At 40.9% G+C, this 20,588-nt stretch overlaps 2 protein-coding genes across 2 annotated transcripts in view; both read right to left on the reverse strand.

Annotated features, from left to right (window-relative positions):
* The window catches only part of LOC138040197 (uncharacterized), a 2,214-nt gene extending 935 nt beyond the window's left edge, over window positions 1-1,279 (reverse strand). Inside the window, exon 1 of the mRNA XM_068885968.1 lies at window positions 1-1,279. This exon is cut by the window's left edge and continues 935 nt beyond it. Coding sequence (XP_068742069.1) covers window positions 1-1,279 — 1,279 coding nt within the window.
* A 143-nt stretch (window positions 1,280-1,422) lies between these two features.
* On the reverse strand, window positions 1,423-2,220 carry LOC138040198 (uncharacterized). Its single transcript, XM_068885969.1, has one exon. It carries the CDS (start codon window positions 2,218-2,220, stop codon window positions 1,423-1,425), a length of 798 nt encoding a protein of 265 aa, XP_068742070.1.
* Between the last annotated feature and the right edge of the window lie 18,368 nt (window positions 2,221-20,588).

Below are 20,588 nucleotides of genomic sequence, written 5' to 3' on the forward strand. Positions count from 1 at the left end.
GTGGAGCCATAACCTGCGAAGCGGGCTGAACTTTTCTTCTTCGGCAAACCATGCATGCTCTTTCGCAATCACGAATCTCTTCTCGAGCTCCAGGAATCCAAAACCTAGCAGATAACATTGCTAAAACCTGATTTGTCCCTGAGTGATTGCTGTCTTTATGTAGGCGTTCAACGATTAGTTTCGTTACTTGATGCTTTCTTGGAAGGATAATAGGGTGTCGAGCTTCCCAGGAAATATGTTCTGCCAATCGCAAACGGCTATTACCATGTAATAGCCCATCACTTCCTAAAATGGGAGAGATTGGTAAAATCTTTGATCGTGTAGGTAAAGCTTCTCCTTTGCGAGCTCGTGAGAACTCCTCAGGGTAGGACTCCTGTTGTACTTGACGAAGAACCATAACCTCAACATCATTGATCTCCTCTACTGTTAAGGGGCCTTGAAGTTTTTCCACCTTTGAGCTGTTTTGAACAAAACGAACAACGTAGGCCAAAACACGAAGAAATTTAAACCAGTCTGAAAATCGCTCTGGATCAAGTCTTGTGTCTTTCCACTTCAATTTGGGCATGGCTACTTCTCTTTCAGAAGAGTTAAGAAGTGTGACCCTGTACTTTAGTTTCTTCTCCACATCATCTGAACAGAGACTGGGCAGGGGCACTTGGGGCCACATTTGCTCTGGTTGACTCAAATACTCAGGACCATTCCACCAGGTCTGGTCGTTGACCAATGAATCTGCTGGCATTCCCCTACTCAATTTGTCGGCAGGATTAACTTTGGTTGGTGCATAGCGCCACTGCGCAGGATCAGTTTTGGTCTGTATTTCCCCAACCCTGTTTGAGACAAATGGCTTGAACTGACGGGAATGTCCACGTACCCAATGCAAAACATCCAGACTGTCAGACCAGAAGACCCACTTATCCTTTGGAAGACTGAGCGTCTGCCCCACTGTTTCGGCGATTCGTAAGCCAACAATAGCTGCCATCAGTTCTAGTCGGGGAACACTAATGGATTTCAGCGGTGTAACCTTTGCCTTTGACATCACAAAACGAACTGTTGTACTTCCTGACTGATACTCGTGTCTCAGGTAAGCTACTGCACCATATGCCTCCTGTGATGCATCTGTAAATATATGCAGTTGTGAATCTATGACTTGTTCAGACTTCTTCAGAGATCTTGGTACCTTGACCCCAGACAAATCTGGAAGCTCTCTAAACCATGTCGATGCTGCCTTGGCAAGATCAACTGGTAGCTTTTGATCCCAGGTTAGGCCAGCAGTCCACATTGCTTGCAATATCATGCGAGCTCTGATGGTAAATGGCGATACTAGTCCCAAGGGGTCAAAAAATGTTGATGTCCGACTCAAAAGCTTCTCTTTGTCCAGTTAAAGCCATCTGGTGATGGGTGCACCACAAAAGTAAACTGATCTTAGTTTGACTCCCAGGAAATCCCTAGAGTTTTAATGACTGGCAAGACTTGTGCTTCAAGATCCAAATTTGCGACACAATGATCCTTTGGTATCACTTTCAGAACCTCTTCACTGTTAGAGAGCCATTTCTTTGGTGTCATACCAGCTCGCTTCCAAAGCGTAGTGAGATCATGGTGCAGCCTGATAGCTTCTTCAACTGTTTCCACAGAATCTAGGCTGTCGTCCATGTAGGTACTTTCGCATACAGTTTCTGCTGCTCTGGGGAATTCATCGGAGTTTAACTTGGCATTGTGCTGAGCCACCAATTGAGCCAGATAAGGAGATGCATTGACTCCAAACACGACTCGAGTAAACTCGTACACTTTGGGTGGATCATTCTTGTTCATGTCTCGCCACAGAAATCTATGAACTGATCTGTCAGCTGGCTGCAGATGTACTTGAAGATACATCTCTGTAATGTCGCATACTAGAGCTATTGGTGATCGTCTAAACCTGACTAGAACATTGATGAGCTCATTTTGCAATTTGGGCCCTTGGTGGAGAACATCATTTAGTGACACCCCTTTATACTTGGCCGATGCGTCGAATACAGGTCTCACTTTGCTTGTACTCTTGTCTTGTCTGACAACAGGAAAGTGGGGAAGGTACCAGACCTTAGTTACTTGTTCCTTCTCAGACTGAACTTCACAAATGTATCCCTTTCTCTCATATCCATTGATTACCTCTTGATAAGCTGCTGCTATCTCAGGCTGCTTTGCCAATTTACGCTCTGTACTCTCTAAACGAGTTAAAGCCATGGTGTAGTTGTCTTCAAGGGATGGAGCAACAGATTTCCAGGGCAGTCCCACCACGTATCCTTCGGAAGTTTGTTTGAGGGTGGCCAGAACAGTTTTCTCAGCTTCTTTGTCTTGAGGACGAACCAGTGAGCATGATTGAGGTTCCTCAATCTCCCACATCTGCTTAATCAAAGTGTCTAGTTGTCTTTCCTCCCCAATGAAGAATGACATGTGATTAACTTCATTTTCTGAATTTTCCTGGAATAAGCCAATACTTGTCCATCCAAGAGGAGTTAACCTTGCGATGGGTTCACCAGGGTTGCCTTTAACTTCCTTTAATGAGCAATGTAGGTCTGACAGGTCCAACCCTATTAACATGTCAATAATGGGACGTCTGCCCAGTGATGGAAACCTTATTCCTTTCAGATGCGACCAGTTCTTCTTTTCCACCACCCAGTTTATGGCGCGCATATTACCAGTAACGCGTTTTGTTGTCTGGGCTGCAACCTCTTTTTTCACACGACCATCGCAGCTCTCTAGCTCAAATTTAACTGATCGGCTTCTAAGCTGGGCTGTAGTGTCATTCAGGAGTCGGACATTCAATGAAACTGGCTCACCTTCCAACCCTAGGCAATCTGCAACATCCTCATTTACATAAGTTCTAGTACTTCCATCATCCAGCAAAGCATTAACGCGCATTGACTTACTTCCATTCTTCAGAATGACTGGGACGGTCCTCAATGGGAGATATTCTGTGCTTTTAGAGAGCGAAGCCACAAATGTTTCTGCTCCAGGCTCCCCTTCCATGGAATTACTTGTGAGCGCGAAACTGTCGTTACGGACTATTCCAGATTTTGGTTCTTCCATGGTGTTCTGATCTTTTGAGACGCCCATGGCAACTCTCTTGTGAGCTTGGTTGTGTAGCAAGTGATGGTGGTTGGAAAGACATCCATGAATTGAACAAGACCTACTTCTCCTGCAGGTTGTACTTCTATGATAGCTTGATAAGCAGCAGAAACAAACACGTAATTCTCTTGCTTTGTCCCACCTTTTTTCCACTGGTAAGGCTTTAAATTGGCTACACTGCCACAGACCATGCTCCTTTGAGCAGAGCTTACATCTTTCAGGAACGTTTTTATTCTTAACTGACACTTGGGAGACTGCCAATGTGCGGCCTCCAGAGAGGGCTCTTGTCTTCTGTTGTCCCAATCCTTTGACTGTCTCTAATGCAAGCATCCAGCTTTCAGCTTCATCATTGACAAAGTCGTGCAAGTTTTTAACGTTGCCCTCTAAATGTTTCTCCCTTAACCAATCCTGGTACTTCACTATCAACTGCTCATTTAGCTTTCGGAGGAGTGAGACATACAGTGAACCTGCCCCTAATTCACCCTCTTGTCCAGCATCACATAACTTCACAATGAGTGTATCTAATAACTCTGCAAAATGTTCAAGGTCATTCGCATTTCCCTCACGTACTCCACGAAACTTGTCCAGTTCTTCTAGCCTCATTGTGAGTTCTCTTCTCTTTCCGCCATACTTTCGCACTAGTCTTGCTATAGCTACATCATATGCAGCAGCAGAATAACCCAGATTTTGAATAGTGCACAGCGCCTCTCCCTCAAGACAACTGTACAATCTCAGCAGTTTTTGCTCTGGTGGTACCTTGTTGTGTCTCCCTATTATCTGATGGAACCCAGCATACCATGCCTCAAATGATCGCTTGTCTCCCTTGAACTTTGGTATTGGTAGTCTTGTTAGACCTTTGAATGGATCTGCATCATTTGAAGCTGAACTTGTTTGACGGGCTCCTTGTTCTGCACTCACTAACGTTAAAGGAACAGTCTCGATATTGGCAGCAGTTGATACCTTCGGAGTTGAACTCTTGAATTCTTCCGATCTTCTCCCTTGACCAAAGGCTGGCTGTGTTTTTCTGTCAATGTTTGGGGTCATCCCTCCAGATTGTTCAGGTAAGGGCTCTGTTTGACTCAACTGAATTGGCATTTCAGGGGGATAACCCTTAGTAGTTGTGAGCTTCTGGTAAATATCCTTCTGTTGTTGTCCAATATCTGCTACGGAATTCTCCAACTGTGAAATCAATTCTTCTATTTGTTGATCCAAACCAGTTCGAGAGGGCTTTCTTTCTTTCAAGATCCTCGGTTCATCATAATAGTGACGTGCATGCTGACGTGCTTATTCATTTCGAAGAACTTCCTCATATTCAATGACCAATTGAGTTGTTTCCTGAACAAGAGAACTCAATTGAGTAAATTCACCTTGCAATCTTGCTTGTTTATCAACTTCTTTGTACACTTCCCACTGTTCATGTAGATCATTACAAATTTCTCTAAACTCCTGGAACGCGTCTAACATCTTGTTGTATAACAGCTTCACTTTCTTTTCGTCAATACTTTTGTCCTCAATTCCACTGATGAGTTCATCTCTCATGTCGTAAATGAAACTTCGCAACTTGTTCTTCTGATTTCGTAAGCCACTCATCTTGTTGAACCTCGCTCTGCTACCAATGTTTAGCAGAGTTTTATTGGATCTTGTGGAAGCGTTGAACTTTACACTTGAACGTGATCTGAATTAAATTGAACTTGATCTGAACTGAACGAATTTCCGGAACTACTAAAATCTCCAACATCAAATACTAACAACAAATGCTAACAACAACGGTTCTTAAATAGGTTTTAACTATGTGGTCTAGAATATTCCTTGTGTCTATTTAAGGCAAATTAATCACGGCATTACTAATACTTATTTTTAGATTCTAGAACGTTCCATGATCTGTCACTTATAAATATACATCAGCACAATCTAGAACTTTCCAGGAAAACAACAATAATTATGTAACGTTTTATAGAACATTCCAGAACTCTTCAGAACACGGACAAAGCCTTTTATTTTCACTAATCTTACAGCCAGTAAGAATAAACAAGCCGGCAGCTCCGCTTTTAGGCTTGGCTAAATCTATATATTATTGATTATTATTGATTATATTTATTATTGCTCTTCATTGATTGATACCGCTGGGACTTATGCAGTAGCATAGCGCAACTTCACTGCTAAAAGAAGAAGCTGTTGGCTGGATTCCTACCACGGAAAGCGATCAAGTGGCCAGGTAACTTTTATGGTAGTGGTTTACAGTGATATCCTCTTGCATAGCACAATGTCGCAAACTTTTTCAGCGACGTGATTATATGTTCTCCAGTGCAACATACAGGAATTTTTCCAGTTCGTGGTAAATGTCACAGCACTTTTTTTTCCGGCAGGTACGAAACACAGGTCATTGCTTTAACAATACAGAAAGTATTCTAAACATTCACAAAAGCTAACCTTAGGCCTAAAAACGTTTGTTAGGCCTAATTAGGCCTACAGTTAGCTTTTGTGAATGTTTAGGATACTTTCTGTATTGGTAAAACAATAACCTGTGACCTGTGTTTTGTACCTGCCGTTTTTTTTCCAAACCTTTGCCTTCCAGTGGTTGCGGTTTGGCCAGAGCACACTTTGAAAAGCAGCCGCTGGGAAATCTTTGTGCTGGCGTTTTATGATCACTCAGGACAGGCTGTAGAAATCGAACGTGCCGGATTTATTGGTTTTGTCGAGCATCTGCCGGTAAATTCCGTAAATATTTTGACTGTCCCTTGTGTGGAAATGCGTTGAGTCTTCTTGGATTCTTTGATTTAGGCCTGAGCCTTGATTTTCTTTCCTGTTGTAGGATCAGAAAAACTTTTGTAATGGCGCTTCGTACAGGCCCATGTATTGTCAGTTTGACGTTTCCACTCAAGTGTGTTCGAGTGTTGAGCTCGTTATCAAATTAAGAAGGACCCCGGTGGGAATATGAAATTCTCTAGGAGAAAATGACCGTCTACAGGGGAAAAGGGAATTGAGAAGTCTTCAGAGACATTTTGATTTCCGGTGTATGTCTTCACATAATGCACCTATCGGAATGTGACAGTCCTTATAATTTCTTCATATTTACTCGTTTCTAAGGGAGTAGTTTCTTCATGGGAACGTTGGACGTTGTTCCGTGCTCAAAAAGAAGGTGTTATGCCCATGAGAAAAATATATTTGACGTCTACTTTGCGAATATTGAAATGTCAGCAACAGCGAAACGTTTCCCCCTTAAATATATATTAGAACCACAGATTTCGTAGTAAATGAAATGTTATTAACGGCGAAAGTTTCCCTCTGAAGATGTATTTGAACCACAAAATTCGCAGTTATTGAAACGGTGAAATGTTTTCCCCTCTCTATATTACTGTATTACAGGACATTTTGCAGACACAGTTGCAACGTTTTAACGCCTTTATGCTGGCATGGAACTTCAGCAGTCTGCCGTTGCCAGCAGCTAATTCTCTCTTTAAACTACCAAAACTGGCGTTTATATACCAGTATGCCATACCTGCCAACTCTCCCGGTTTTCCCTCTTTTCCTGCATTTTCTCGTGGGAAAGTTACTTAAATTAATGGGCCGACCATTTAACTCTTAAGGGGGGTGGGTGATTTTGAAAAAAAAAATCCTGCAAGCGCTTGTTGGAAGAAAAAAATTTCATGCAGCACAAATGAAATAGAAAAAAATTTTGCAAAGCTATTTCATCATTCCGGGGGGGGCTTTACAAAATCCCAGCAAAACTGCAACCATTCCGGATAATCTGCTACACAGCAAGCTACTCTTGTTAGCCCATTAAAATAACACATTGATTGGCCCAAATAACACTCTGGCTAGCCTAAACGTCACACCGGTTGGGCTACAGTTAGCTTAGGTAGCTTACGGTCTGGTCTTATAATGGGATAAGGGATTTCTTGCTTGCTCAGTTCACATGGCTCCAAGTCATAGGAGTCATGCAAGCCATTATGGTTAGTCTAAATTACACATTGGATAGCCTAGTTAGCACTGCAGTTAGCCAACAGTTCCTTAGGTAGCTTGCGGTTATTGGGATCAGGTCTTTTTGGCTTGCTGGCTCGCACTGTGTTAAACGATAAAAATTGTAGCTACAATAACTTCATTGGATTGCTTGGCTTCGCTGGATAACTGCGATCGTAGATAAAATCATTTAAGCGGGTTGCTTCCCCTCATAAGTTGCAGTAATTTTAGTTTTTTTGGAATGGCTTAGTGTTTTTCATGTAAGATTAAGGGATATTGAGAAAGGGTTGTTGGTTGCACTTTTCCTGGTGGTTCCCAAGTGACATCGGTGATTGACTCTTATGAGAAATTAGCTCCTAAGGTGGTTTGCTCTTTAGTGTAGTTGCAATCAGAGTGTATCTTCTCCTGAAGTCACGAATGTGGTTTGGAACAGGTGTCGAGAAAGGTGTGGCCGGACCAACACTCAGGGTCTTTAAATAACTGAGGAGAAAGTGCTGCCTTTGTGATTACATCTGCAAATGGTTAGACTCTCTAGTCTTCTCGGATAAGGACCATAAGCCGGAGGTCCCGTCTCATAACCCTTCAATGTTCATAATTGTGTGGGACGTAAAAGAACCCACACACTTGTCGCAAAGAGTAGGGCATGTAGTTCCCGGTGTTGTGGTCTGTCTTCTGTGGTGTACCATGGTTGGGAGGGTAAATGCTCGGAGATATTAGCTACACCAAGCTACTCTAAAATCCGAGGGTAAAGAAAGATATATGATGGACTAGTTGAAGATCGTCCTGAGAAGACCAATAAAGATAAGAGACAACCAGAGTGTTGAGGAGTCTTTACTTCCCCCGAAAGATTTTCCTTCATCAACTGTATCCAAACTCGTTAGCTTATCACAAGCAGTAAGGGAGGTAAATTTTTCTATTTGAAGAATCAAGTTTTATTAGACAAAGGAAAATAATTTGTTCATTTTTAATCTTTTCAACTGAAGCATTTTCATTTAAATAAATAACTGTGAAATATTCTCTCTATTCCATTGTTACGATTGGCTACTTCGCCGTTAATGAAATTTCATTAACTGTGAAATATCTTCGCTAATCTATTATTATGATTAATTACTTAGTCCGGGGCCATATGTCACTCCTGTAGGAATGTCATGATCATTTTAGTTTCTTTGCTCAAATCTATACTTTGGAGCACGCTGAATCGAATCAACCTTTGTCACCAATTTTTTCAACGTTGGTGACGTCATTTTTTAATGCAAATGAGTTATGACGTCATAAAGTATCCATGTTATGGCTATAAAAGAAGCTTAAATAAGTAATACGGCTAAATGAAACAAATTTCTGATTGTATTTTCACATCTCTACCTTAGATAATGTGACCAGAATGGTTATTTCAGTTTTGGGCGCCTTGTTTCGATTAATTTCAATTAGTTATGACGTCATAAACTGGCATGACACATTAAAAAGAACCAATTAATTCTGTTGCCTTAGAACAGGGAATGTCAGTGTGGTTACTTTGTCCATCCAGTACTAGAATATCACATTAATTTTATTTTCTTTTGAATTTAACACAAATCAAACTTGTCAAATGTGTAGATTTCAATTATCCAAGTAAACTGTGACGCCATACATTCATCGACTACTGAAGATTTAGAGGTATCATATCACTTGACTAAATTGTACACTACCAAGTAAAATATCAACTGTCAATGCTAAAGTATGCGCAAGTATCATTAGCCAGTGTTTTCCTCATCACACAATGGCATAGTCAGAATACTCCTCTATTCTTGGGCACAGTCTATAAACAAGATCCTCATCGTCACTATCCACAGTTTGAACAGTGACTTCTTCAGCATTTCTGTTTTCACAATTTGACTTACAGGAACCGCACATGTCCGTACATTTCAAGCTGTGTTTTCTGCATGAACAGCTTAAAGTGGTGCAACTTCCTCTACATCCGCACTTCACCAATTCCAGGACAGCCTTGGGTGCAGGGGGAAGGGTGGTTGGGATAGCCTGCAGTCGCTCACCATCTTGACTCCGTCCATGAGATGTTGGCGCAGGAAGATCCAAGTATGGAGAACCACATTCCTTCCACACTAATGCAACATAGTTGGCTCTTTTAATCATCTGCTGAAGAGCAGCCTTCGTCGGTGGCAACTTCTCGTCTGCATATTGCCTCTTGCTGAACAAAAACCAACGCAGTTCCTTTACGGTTGCAATCTGGACTGACGGCAGGTACAGCCGGCACATATACAGCTCAAGCATCCTGGACACGCCGTCTTCAACATGCGCAGAGCTTCCAAGCATTGCAAATGCTTCTAAAACTTGTTCATCAGCTTTCTTTAAGGCATTCCAGCAGGAGACTTCAAACTTGCCACATATTGTTCCCGTTTGATCACAACCACTGAATCCGTGAAATCCTGGTAATGCCACTACAACGCGACCCCCTACAGCGTTGTACAGAGGACCCAGTGAAATTGATCGACGCTTGGCTCCTGTGCCAGCTACTACGGACGTTTCTTTGCATAAACTTGTATACTTCCATAAGGCCAGTATCAATACATCCGTATCAGGGCTCTGAATACAGAGGGATGCTGCTCCTCTCTCTGTAGCATCGATGGCATGTAGAAGCATGCGTGTGTCCACTTCTTCTTGGGTGGTGTTCAAGTGATGAACAGATAAATTGTTGGACCTGCATTGACTCTTTAAAGTTACCACATAGGTCTTCTGCGAGTCCCTCTTACACTCGAGGATATAAGATGCAAAGTACATGGCCAACGATTCCTTGTTGACATTACTGCCTAGCAGCTGCTTGAGAGTGATCTTTTCGATGACTGCACCATCGGAGATTTGGTACACCATGGGCCTGTTGCAACTTTGGCGAAACTGGCGAAATCCCTGCTTGAGAGAATTTGGAATGTCATAACGATCAAAAACGATGTGGACCTCGTCACTTTCCTTGGACCTATTGTCGATGATCTTAAGAAAATGGCCATACCATCAATGATAACAACGCTCTTTCCTGCATGCTGGCGCCAATCTTCTTCCTGGTCAGGGCGTGGGTCGTGGAGGGCTCTCTCCAGGATGCTCATGAGCTTACTCTTGCCAACACAATGGCGAAGGTCACCATCAGAATTGAACAGCGCTCTGGGAAATGCAGCCAACTCGAATTCACTGATGCTCTGCTTGAGATCGATTTCAGGTCTGGAAAGAACCACGACAAGAAAACGTGCAAACAAAGCCCTGTCGTCCTTTAGAGCAACGATACCAGACGCTGTTTTACTCTTCTTTTTCTCTCTTGTGGTCTTCCAAGTGTGAGGGTTCACTTTCTTCATTGGACTCCAAACACTTAGTTTACGCTCAACGATCTTTTCTTTTACAAAGTTATTGAAAAGGTTCTGACCAATCTGATCACGCTCGAGAACTGCTTCTTTTACTGTTACTGGCATAACAGCCTTTGTGATCATATTGATCAGTTCATTTTCCTCATTAACAAATGGATCATTTTCTTTAAATACCTCTTTCAGCTTCTTCACATTCTCCTCGTAACGGGTAATAACAGCCTCTGACAAATAGTGGTGACGCGTGAAGCTGTGAGTTTGTAATCCAACTATGGCCTCTGCTTCACTAGCAAGGCGACTCAATTCTGGAGCAATAAGAAACCATCTTGCTATAGCGGCTGGTTGCTGGGTCAAACCCTTGAGGCCACCTCGGATCTTCATGGTCTTGCTTACATGCTCAATTGCATGGTCTGGACCTATGGTGCAAAAAGGTCTGTCATTCTTGTTGGCGCAGAAATTTCCACTCATGAATTCTTCATGTATGTCAGGATCAGTCGATTCGAGGAGCTCCATTTGTGCCACGTAGAGAGGTACCATTTCTGCATAGTAAAGTCGATCATGCGAGAAGAAATAATTGCACAAGGCCTTTAGCGATTCGAGATGAAGTTTCCAGTTTCCTTCTCTAGTTGCATGAAGGAACATCAGTATAAAGGCTACAAACTCCATATATTCCCTTGCAAACTTGAACATGGGACGTTGTGGCTCCATCTTCCAGTCAAAGTCGTATATCTTCTCCTTAAACTTCTCTGACTCCATTGCTTTAAGGATCTCTTGATGGTGTTTACCGAACTTGCAGTATTTGCCCTCCTGGCTGAATGCATTCATTGTGTAAGAAGCATGACTCATACTCGGAAAGTTAGCGCCACTCTCTTTTTCTCCGTCTTCAAAAATGCCTCAACGTGCAAGTCACAGAGAGCAGAGTATGTCATACTGTGTGCTGTCAAGGCACGTTTCATATGATTCCCTTCAAGAATTTGTTGCTTCGTAGTGGATCCATATATTCCAGCTTCTACCCGCGCGTTATCAAAGCCACTGTCTTCAATGGATGACCCAAGAGCATGCAATGCTGCCATAACAAAGTATGTATCTCGCCAGGCCGGAAAACAAGGTGATCTAATGCAGGCGCGGTATGCATCTGTAGCTTCATGGCCTTTTCATAAAGTTGAACATCAAAGGTTATCACAGTCTTGTGGCCCTCCCCTAGAACCACGGTTGTGATATTCTGTGCTTGCTTTAACACAGTTAACATGGTACTCCACTCATGGGCAGGCACTGCTAATAAAGGCATCATGGCAACAATGGTGAGTGGTAGTTTCGCTGCACTTACTGTAGAATTGTACCCTGCCCACGTAGGGAGCTTCGGATTGTCACATTGTAATCTTGCCATTGATTGCCCTACTGACCCTGCCAATCATCTCGCCCTGCTGCATTGGTGACGTCTGACGATGGGGTCATGTCCAGCCTGCCATACTGAGGACATTTTGGCTGTGCGTTATTTGGAACATGACATGGCAGCAGTTCTGCATTAGGTATAGAGCTCGATGGCAGAGATTTACATGTTGGATGCTCAGTATGATCTAATGAAAGTTCAGGTGAGTAGTCTCTTTTCCTCCGAAAGACAATCATTGCTGTCGCATGCAGAGTGTTTTTTCCGTCAGGAGTGTCCTCTGAGAAATCGGAATTGTCAACAGCAAAGTAGATAAATTGGCCTTTGGCTAATGCTGGGGGTATATAGCTACCATGACCATTTGAATGACTTAAAACTTCTTGAGCAAGCTGTGTTTTGATGCGTAATATTCGCGTATAGTCAACGGACACGCCAAGCTTGTGAAGTACGTCAGTTGTAGATCTGCTTCGTATCTCTTGGTGTACCAATATACCGACTCCAACCTGTAATGGATATTCACGCTGATTGCAGAATGGCTTGTCCTCTGTGTCAGATTTGGGTTCATGCTTCACCTGTCGGTCTGTTTTATCCTCATACATAATTTGCTGGGCAAGAAGGACGGCTTTTGTGTTTACTTCCTCCATGCGCTTCTCGCTTTGAAGTTCGGTGGCTACCCCCAAGAGAGTCCAGTGAAGCAGAGTCAAGAGCTTGGTCGGGATCATCTCGCTGGTGTCGGTATTTAATGTTCCATCGAATTGCTAACTGCCTGTTGGTAAGATTTCTTTGTGCAGAATCTTAGAACAGCGGAAAATAGCCTTTAAATCACTATCAGATGAATTGTTAACTGCGGAATCTATAGCGGCAATTTTTGCAGCCGTCAAACAGAATCAATCTGCCTCATTGCGTTGAAAAGCGCGTACAAATTCAATCCCGTCAATGTTAGCGACAATCAACTCCCTTAAATACTTTCGAGAAAGCGATGAGTACGTCAGTTGTAGATCTGCTTTGTATCTGTTGGTGCGCCAATATACTGACTCCAACCTGTAATGGTTATTCACGCTGATGGCGGAATGGCTTGTCCTCTATGTCAGATTTGGGTTCTTGCCTCACTTGTCGGTCTGTTTATCCTCATACATAATTTGCTGGGCAAGAAGGACGGCTTTTGTGTTTACTTGATCCGTGTGCTTCTCGGTTTGAAGTTCAGTGGCTACCCCCAAGAGCACAGATGTGGCTTAAACCCAACATATATAGTAGTTTAATATCATAGTAAGTACAACGTAACAATCAAATGATCTACCACCGAAAACCGCTACCCAATGTTGCGTGACAGCGTGATGATAGTGATCAATAGCACACTGTAAAGCTTTTTCGTGTCAAAATGAGGTTAGCGTCTTTCTATTGTGCTAACTTCATTAATATAAATGTACATTCTGCCTCGTGAGTTTGTTATTCTTGTTAACCAGCAATGGCGTCAAAACCCATTGCAACGCAAATGGCGTTTTAGTCAACAAAATATGCTCTCATGGAGCTCAAGAAGGGCACATTGTAAAACATGGACTGGATTGGATTTGTAAAACATGGATTTGTAAAAGGTGGATTTGTAAAACTTTGATTTGAAAAAGGTGGATTTATAGAAACATGATAGCATAGTTCGACTGCTGATTTGTTTATTTCTTTGTCTATCCCATGTTCATTTTCATTATCTTATTTTTTATTCTATTTTCATTTTCTTTTATCACTTGACGTTTAAATAAGTTCTGAAAAAAACAATTTGTTCGTGCATTGTTCAGTCATAATAGCATTTGGGAATTTTTAAGAACATTCAAGAAGTAATTACGGCTAGTAAGCATTCTCGGCATTCTCTCGTGTTCAAAAAAAAAATCCCCTCGTTCTTATTTTTAATTAAACAATGCACTCGCCGCGTTTTTTATTTCTTAAATGATAAACATGTTAATACACAGGAGCTGGTCCAGACCGATTTCCAACGTTTTACGGGAATCGGTAATTTTACTAGGGCAAACGTGGAACAAACAAAAGTGTACGTGGATTTTAAAATTCGAGAAGTGCAGCGTCATGTTTGCACCAAGAAGTTAAAAGGTGAATCCGCCGCTTCAAAGAAACGCTTCGAGAACCACATTTGCTAGTGGTGTCATTGTTGTTAGTGTTTGGTCGGTTTTCTTTCTAATATAACGCTATATAAGATTGAAATATCTTTTCTCGTGATACGAGTAAATCAATTTCCTCTTACAAGTTGTTAAATTAGGAGACATAACGCTTTCTTATCACTGTTGACATTCGATTTTTTAAACACTTCAACCTCAGGGTTGACGTAAAGGTTAATTTAGCATGTGTTGTCGAGAAATAAAGCATTAGGCTTCATTACTTATACAGCTGTAAACTTTTGTCCAGACAGGTTAGGACATGACAAAATAGTTTCGTTTTTGGATCATGTTCTGCTTTGTTGACATTATGTCCCGGAGGGTACTTTAGGAATTTCTGGGTGGGGTTGTGCCGCTGGGACCCTGGAACCCTTAGCCTATACCAGAGCTAGTTTCAGCTGGATTTTGCTACCCTATACTAGAGTAGGTGTCTTCCAGAAACTGAGGTCACTATAGTACATTCTAAAGCAAAGCCAAAACAAAACCTTATACCACAATCACTTCTTTCTTAAAAAATGATTTATTTATACATGTCCAGCAATGCCAAGCACGTACGTATGTACACATTATCAAGACAATAAATTGTTTAATTTTAACCAGTATTAATACCACCGATTTCCGTCTGAATCCCGATTTTTGACAGTTAATAATATCCAGTAACGTTTTATGATAGTCTTCTGTCAACGCTGTTGAGGCTGAGTCGTGAAAATTTCAACTTGCCGATTTCATTTTTTCATGTTTTTGAGTAGCAATTCCTGGTTTCCTTAGTCTAGATAAAATCTTCAACCAACTGGTCAGTTTCGTGAAAAATGATACCCTATTCTAGACCCAAACGCTCTGATCTATATACCCTATGCTAGAGTAAACTGCTTGAAAACTATACCCTTCACGGCGGCACATACCTATATAGCGCATATATGGCAGTAACCCCCCCCCCCCCCCCCGGGCATTATGTTCAAAGTTTACTTTAAAGATGACTAAAACGCTATGTCTTTGAAATGTTTTTATTCTTCATAGCAGGAACAGAAACGTTTTCCAGATTTGTTATAGTAACTGCCCATATCTGCACCAAGCTTTTTCCGTTAACTCAAATACGTAAAAAAGTGAACAATGTGATCCAGTGAACACGCGAAAAAGCATGCAGAACGTCGCAAAAAAGAAGATAAATATGAATAATTTTCAGTATATGAATTGGTAGCAACAATCCGTGTTTTTCAAATCCACCTTTTACAAATCCATGTTTTACAAATCCAATCCAGTCCATCTTTTACAATATGCCCTCAAGAAGGGAACGTCAATTGGATGAACAAAACAAGCGTTGATGATCTGGAATCTTAAAAGCGATGAGTAATGGACTTCGACAACAATCTTTCGCCAGTCGAGCCGAAATCAAAGTGAGCTGTATTTTCAATATTTTATCACGAGTGTAGTGTTAATCAAATAGAAAATTATCTGGTAACTTATGGGTTCAACAAAGTCAAGTAAAAAATAATAATTGGAAATGTGACAGTCAAGAATTATTTGAAAGAAAGCTTGTCGACTGTTTTGTGCATCATTATTGAAGGAGAGGGTTGTTCAGGAAAGGGTTTGAACCTGTTTGTTGCGTACATAGTAATTTGACACGATTGAGTGCACGCAATGAAATAGGAAGAGGTTTTTGCCTCTAAGAGCAAGTATGTTGTTTGTTTCAATAAATGTTTCGTTGGAAAAGGATTCTGTGATATTTTCTGCCTTTGTGAAATATAATATCATGTTGTGTATTGAATTTTCGAGCTTAAGGTTGAAATGTGATACGGCAGGATATTTTTAGTATTGCTCTGTAAGCAGGAAGGGTTCATGAAAATAAACAGGTCTGTTGGAAGCGTGCTTGAGTTTCAACAAAATGAGCCCCAAAATCAGTTGGTCCAATGCTTCTGTTTTACGAAGGGGTATATGTTTTAGGTCACCCATCCAGACACTAACCCCGCCGGAGCCTTGAGGATTAACTTCAGTAAACTTTAGTATTACAAAGCTGTCAGATGCTCAGAGGGCACGCTTAAACTTGTGGTGAAAAGAAGTTGTGAGGGAACTTGAAAATGATGAACATGTCAGCCCAGAAGCCATTGTTTCTTCAATCTTTCTGGGTTCAGTACTTTGCTAGTAACCACATGTCTTCTCAGGCTATTTACCTAAGACTTCTACCATGGCACTACAATGATAGACAATACCAAACAATATCGTGCACTGTTAGAGCTACATCTTACGCAAGGACAACTTAACAGTTGATTTAGAATACGCCTTGTTAGTCTTTTCCACCAACCAGCATGATCCAATTGACCCTAATAGTAGCATTCACAATTACATTTTTGAAACCGGAATGATGCGTGATTGTCCGTTATTAGTAGTAAATGCATCTGTTGCTAATGTATACGATCATCAACAAGAATACTTTTCTCCCTAACATTCCTATTTAGCATGAAAACGCTTCCCGTCAAGCTAAAAAAATGTCAAACTGCAAAAAGCAGGCGTTATAAACGGTGAGGAAAATGGTCACGTGGTCATCACTATCGACAGACCCATGGAACAGGCATGGGTACAAAAATAGCAGTCGCCTTTGCCAATATCTTCATGGTAAGGTTGAAACAGACATTTTAAAGCAAAGTGCAGTAAAACCGCTCGTTTGGAAGCGATATTTAGACGACATATTTTCTAGACTTAAAATAGAGAGGAGATAATGCAATTCATTGAACAAGCAAACAAACAACAAACCACAATTAAATTAACGGCTGGAATTTCAGATACAGAAACGACATTTCTCTATACAGACATTTACAAAGGCGAAAGGTTCAAGAGCAATTCAGTCCTTGATGTGCGCACGCACTTCAAACCTACTGAAACATTTCAATGAACACACTTCTCCTCGTGGCACCCACCGGGTGTCAAAAAAAGGCTTCATCGAAGGCGAGGCTCTGAGAGAATGCAGTCATGCCGAAATTTTGTTTTTGGTTCCGATCCAGTAGACAAACTACCACCTGAAGTCGCTCACAGGGCTGCTTTTACTTTGTTGTTGGGTTGAAATGAAAGTTTAATCTTTTTCAATTGATTCCGATGCGAAATTGTAACCCTGGGAGCATTTTATCCTGGAACATTTGACTCAATTTGGCTGGCTCCTGAGAATTTAATGTTTATTACACTATGAGGAAAACGGCTCAAATCACGTCGAATCTGAAAAAAAAAAACACAGGAAGGAAGCGAGCCACAATGGCAATAAGTTTGAGCTTTTTAATTGAGAATTCTTTCATATAATTGCCTTATCAAGTCGTTTGCCGGATTCCCATGCAAATCCTTATATTTTTGTTGGCTTTCCCTCACATTGAGCTTGGGGTGCCTGTGGTAGGCATCTTACTCTTGTTCAATGTTTTGACACTCCACAGAATTTGTGCCCGAAATTTCTCTTTGCGCAAAAATTGAATTTCTGCCGTTTCCCTTCTCATAAAAAAAGAGCCACACAATCAATAATATCATGTAAAGCCGCAAACAGCGATGGTGGTGTTGTCTGCAGAGTATAATTCTAGTTTATGCGCTGCAGCATATTTTCGTCGTTGTCGACGGCGAAATTTGAGTTTATTTTCCCGGATCCCACAAGTTATAATGCTAAATCCCGCGTCCTGTACATAAATGCAATCCCGAATCCCGTTTCAATTTTTCTATATAATCCCGAATCCCGAGCTCCATAAAAGCCAAATCCCGGATCCTGAAAATCCTATTGGGGACCCTCAACACACAGCTCAGTTGACATTATGGAATAAATCGCTGCGTTACTTCACTACCACACGTAAGCAATGCATGTCTATGTTTTTTTCTAAAGAGGACAGGAATTTCTTCTTTCTGACAAATGATTAATTAATAGGCCGGTAGCCAGGAAAGGATCTGTTTCGTCGTACGAACGTGTGAGGACCTGTGGGCCAAAGGGCCTCTGCTGGTATGACTGCTGGGTGACCCCTTAAATGGTCTTAATGACCCCCCAACTTGAAAAAATTGCCTGGAATGCTGCAGGTACCACAGGCAACCCAGTGTACCCTCACGGAGGGTCTAGTTTAATTTTTTTCCGTGTCGGGAAAAGTCTTGCCTGTCACTCCCCTGCTAAGTGGTGTCTTTGTGCATAGAGTCTTCTGTGCGTATTTTGTTAGGTTTTAGGGGGCTGGGGTAATGCGCAGATTTCCATGCACAAAGAAGAACATTTAATTAACCTGCAATGGCGTCGAAAGTCATTGTAATTTTAGTGGATCTTTAATCAAATTATGCCCTTATGGAGCTGAAGAATGGAACGTCAATAGACTTTATTTACGATAGCCGCCATGTTGGATTTGCCTTTATCATGCAAATTAGCTACACACTTCTGAGGGAGCAAACAACACAATTTCGAGAGGTTATAATGAACATCTTAGCCACACAGATGACTTGTTTCACGTTCATTGAATGTTTATCACCTAAGGAGTAAAATAGAATGCTTACACAAGTTACTTCGATGTTTTTTTAGCGAAAATTGAGCAGATAACGAAGTAGAAAGTCAAACTGTCGGAGGCAATCAAAAGATATAAAATTATTGTAAAAGGTACTTAATTCTAAATTGTAAAATGTACTTTTAGCAATGTTAATTCAATATTTCGACGAGCCGATTTTCCGCAATTTACCTTTAATCCAATGTTTGCCCCCCAGCATAACAAATGGCTAATTTGCATGACAATTTGAAAACCAACATGGTGGCTATCGTGAATAAGGGCTATTGGATGAACAAGAAAAGCGCTGATATATACATATCTGGAATCTTTAAAGCGACGAGTGATCTTCGACAACAATTTCATTTTTCGCTGTTGAATATCAAGTAAGCTTTCTTTCTAATATTTTACTAACTTGGTATTATATAAAGCACTGAAATCAAATGGCAATTCTTTTATGGATTTAACAAACATTGAAGGAATCGAACGCCTTGAATTCATCACAGTGTTTACTCAAGTCGCGTCTTAGTTGTCTGGCATGCACAATTTACGTTTACTGAGTATCAAGTATTTATGAGTCAATGAGTCACGAGTCAAGAGTCAATGAGTCAATGAGTTAGTGCAGTTACCCTAACCCATAAAATGATTGACTCATGACTCATGACTCATTGACTCATTTGACTCATAAAACATCCGTTCTCAAATTTACCGGTATTTTGTACTCAACTCTGCAAAGGTAAAAAAGATATGGAATTGTAACAATGAAATATTATTTGAATGAAAGCTTGTTGTCTCTTTTGTGCTTCATTATTTATGGTCAAGGTAATTTCAAAAAAGGTTTGATGTGAACTGTCAGAAATTTATTTAATTGCATATGCGTTGTGACACGTCTCTTGTTTGCACGCAAGCAATTGAAATAGGAAGGCTTTTTTGCCTCTAATAGCAAATATGTTGTTTGTTTCAATAAATTTTTCGCTGGAAAAGGATTTTGTGTTATTTTCTGCCTTTGTGAATTTAATATCATGTTGTGCATTGAATTTTCGAGCTTAACAAATTTGCATACCTGGGTTGAAATGTGATACGGGAGGATTTTTTTTAGCAGTGTTCTGTAAGCAGGAAGTGTTCACGAAACTAAACAGGTCTGTTGGAAGCTTGCGTGAGTTTCAACAAAATGTGCCCTAAAATCAACAAAAAATTGTGACGCTGATGAATAATAAAGTAGCTGCTATTTCGAAAATAATGGAATTACCTTGGTGATAAATAACCTCGTCTTGGAGAGTAAATTGTTGACTTTGCAGAAACAATGGTCAACCTCAAGAGTTGGGCGATTGTGATCTTTGTGTTGAATTCGCACATTTCTTGTCAAACTTTATAGCACTTGAAAGAAAAAGAAAACTAACGAAAACAAAAACCTCGTATCTTGCCATCATTTGACACATATGCTTCACTGTTTGGCGAGTAAACACGCCGCGTTAACTTCATCACGACGCCCGCTGAATTCGATGTCACTTTCGATTTTGCGCTTTACTTGTGCAGCGAAAAGTACAATGACAAAATTAAACGTAGCAAAAATCTCCTAAAATGTTTGTCGCTGATTGTAACTTTTTATATTCACGGTTCAAAATTAATGTTGTTTTCATGTCGCAAATTTTTCTGCTGATGGCAAAATATTTTATTCTCGATCGACCATCCCTAAAACTTCCTTCTGCTCTTCCTAAAAACTGTGTATCAATATTTATTTACTTTTGCATCAATATTTGTTTTGCATAAATTAAGCTAACAAAATCTGTACCTTCAATCTTGGCCAAAAAGGGTTGAGAATATTAAAAACAGGGGTTATTTTGCGCACTACGTCTTCACTATCGCACATTATTAGCCATCCCCCTCCCCTACAACCAAACATTGATCAGGGGGGGTGGGGGCATAAAGAGAGCTTCTTTTTCATACTTGTGATTGGAGTTTAGTCCAAAAGCAGAGGTTTCTCAACAATTTTGTCCAAGATTGTTGCTTAGTTTGCATTGTTGAGCGTGAAAATAGAATTTTCGGTCCTATGCTTCTGTTACAAAGTGTTTTTCTTTAGGTCACCCATCCAGATACTAACCCCGCCGGATAGTGATTAACTTCAGTGAACTTTTGTGTTAGAAAGCCAGACACTCAG

This window comes from Montipora capricornis, chromosome 3 (assembly GCF_036669925.1).
Source record: "Montipora capricornis isolate CH-2021 chromosome 3, ASM3666992v2, whole genome shotgun sequence".
NCBI classification, from domain to species: Eukaryota; Metazoa; Cnidaria; class Anthozoa; order Scleractinia; family Acroporidae; genus Montipora; species Montipora capricornis.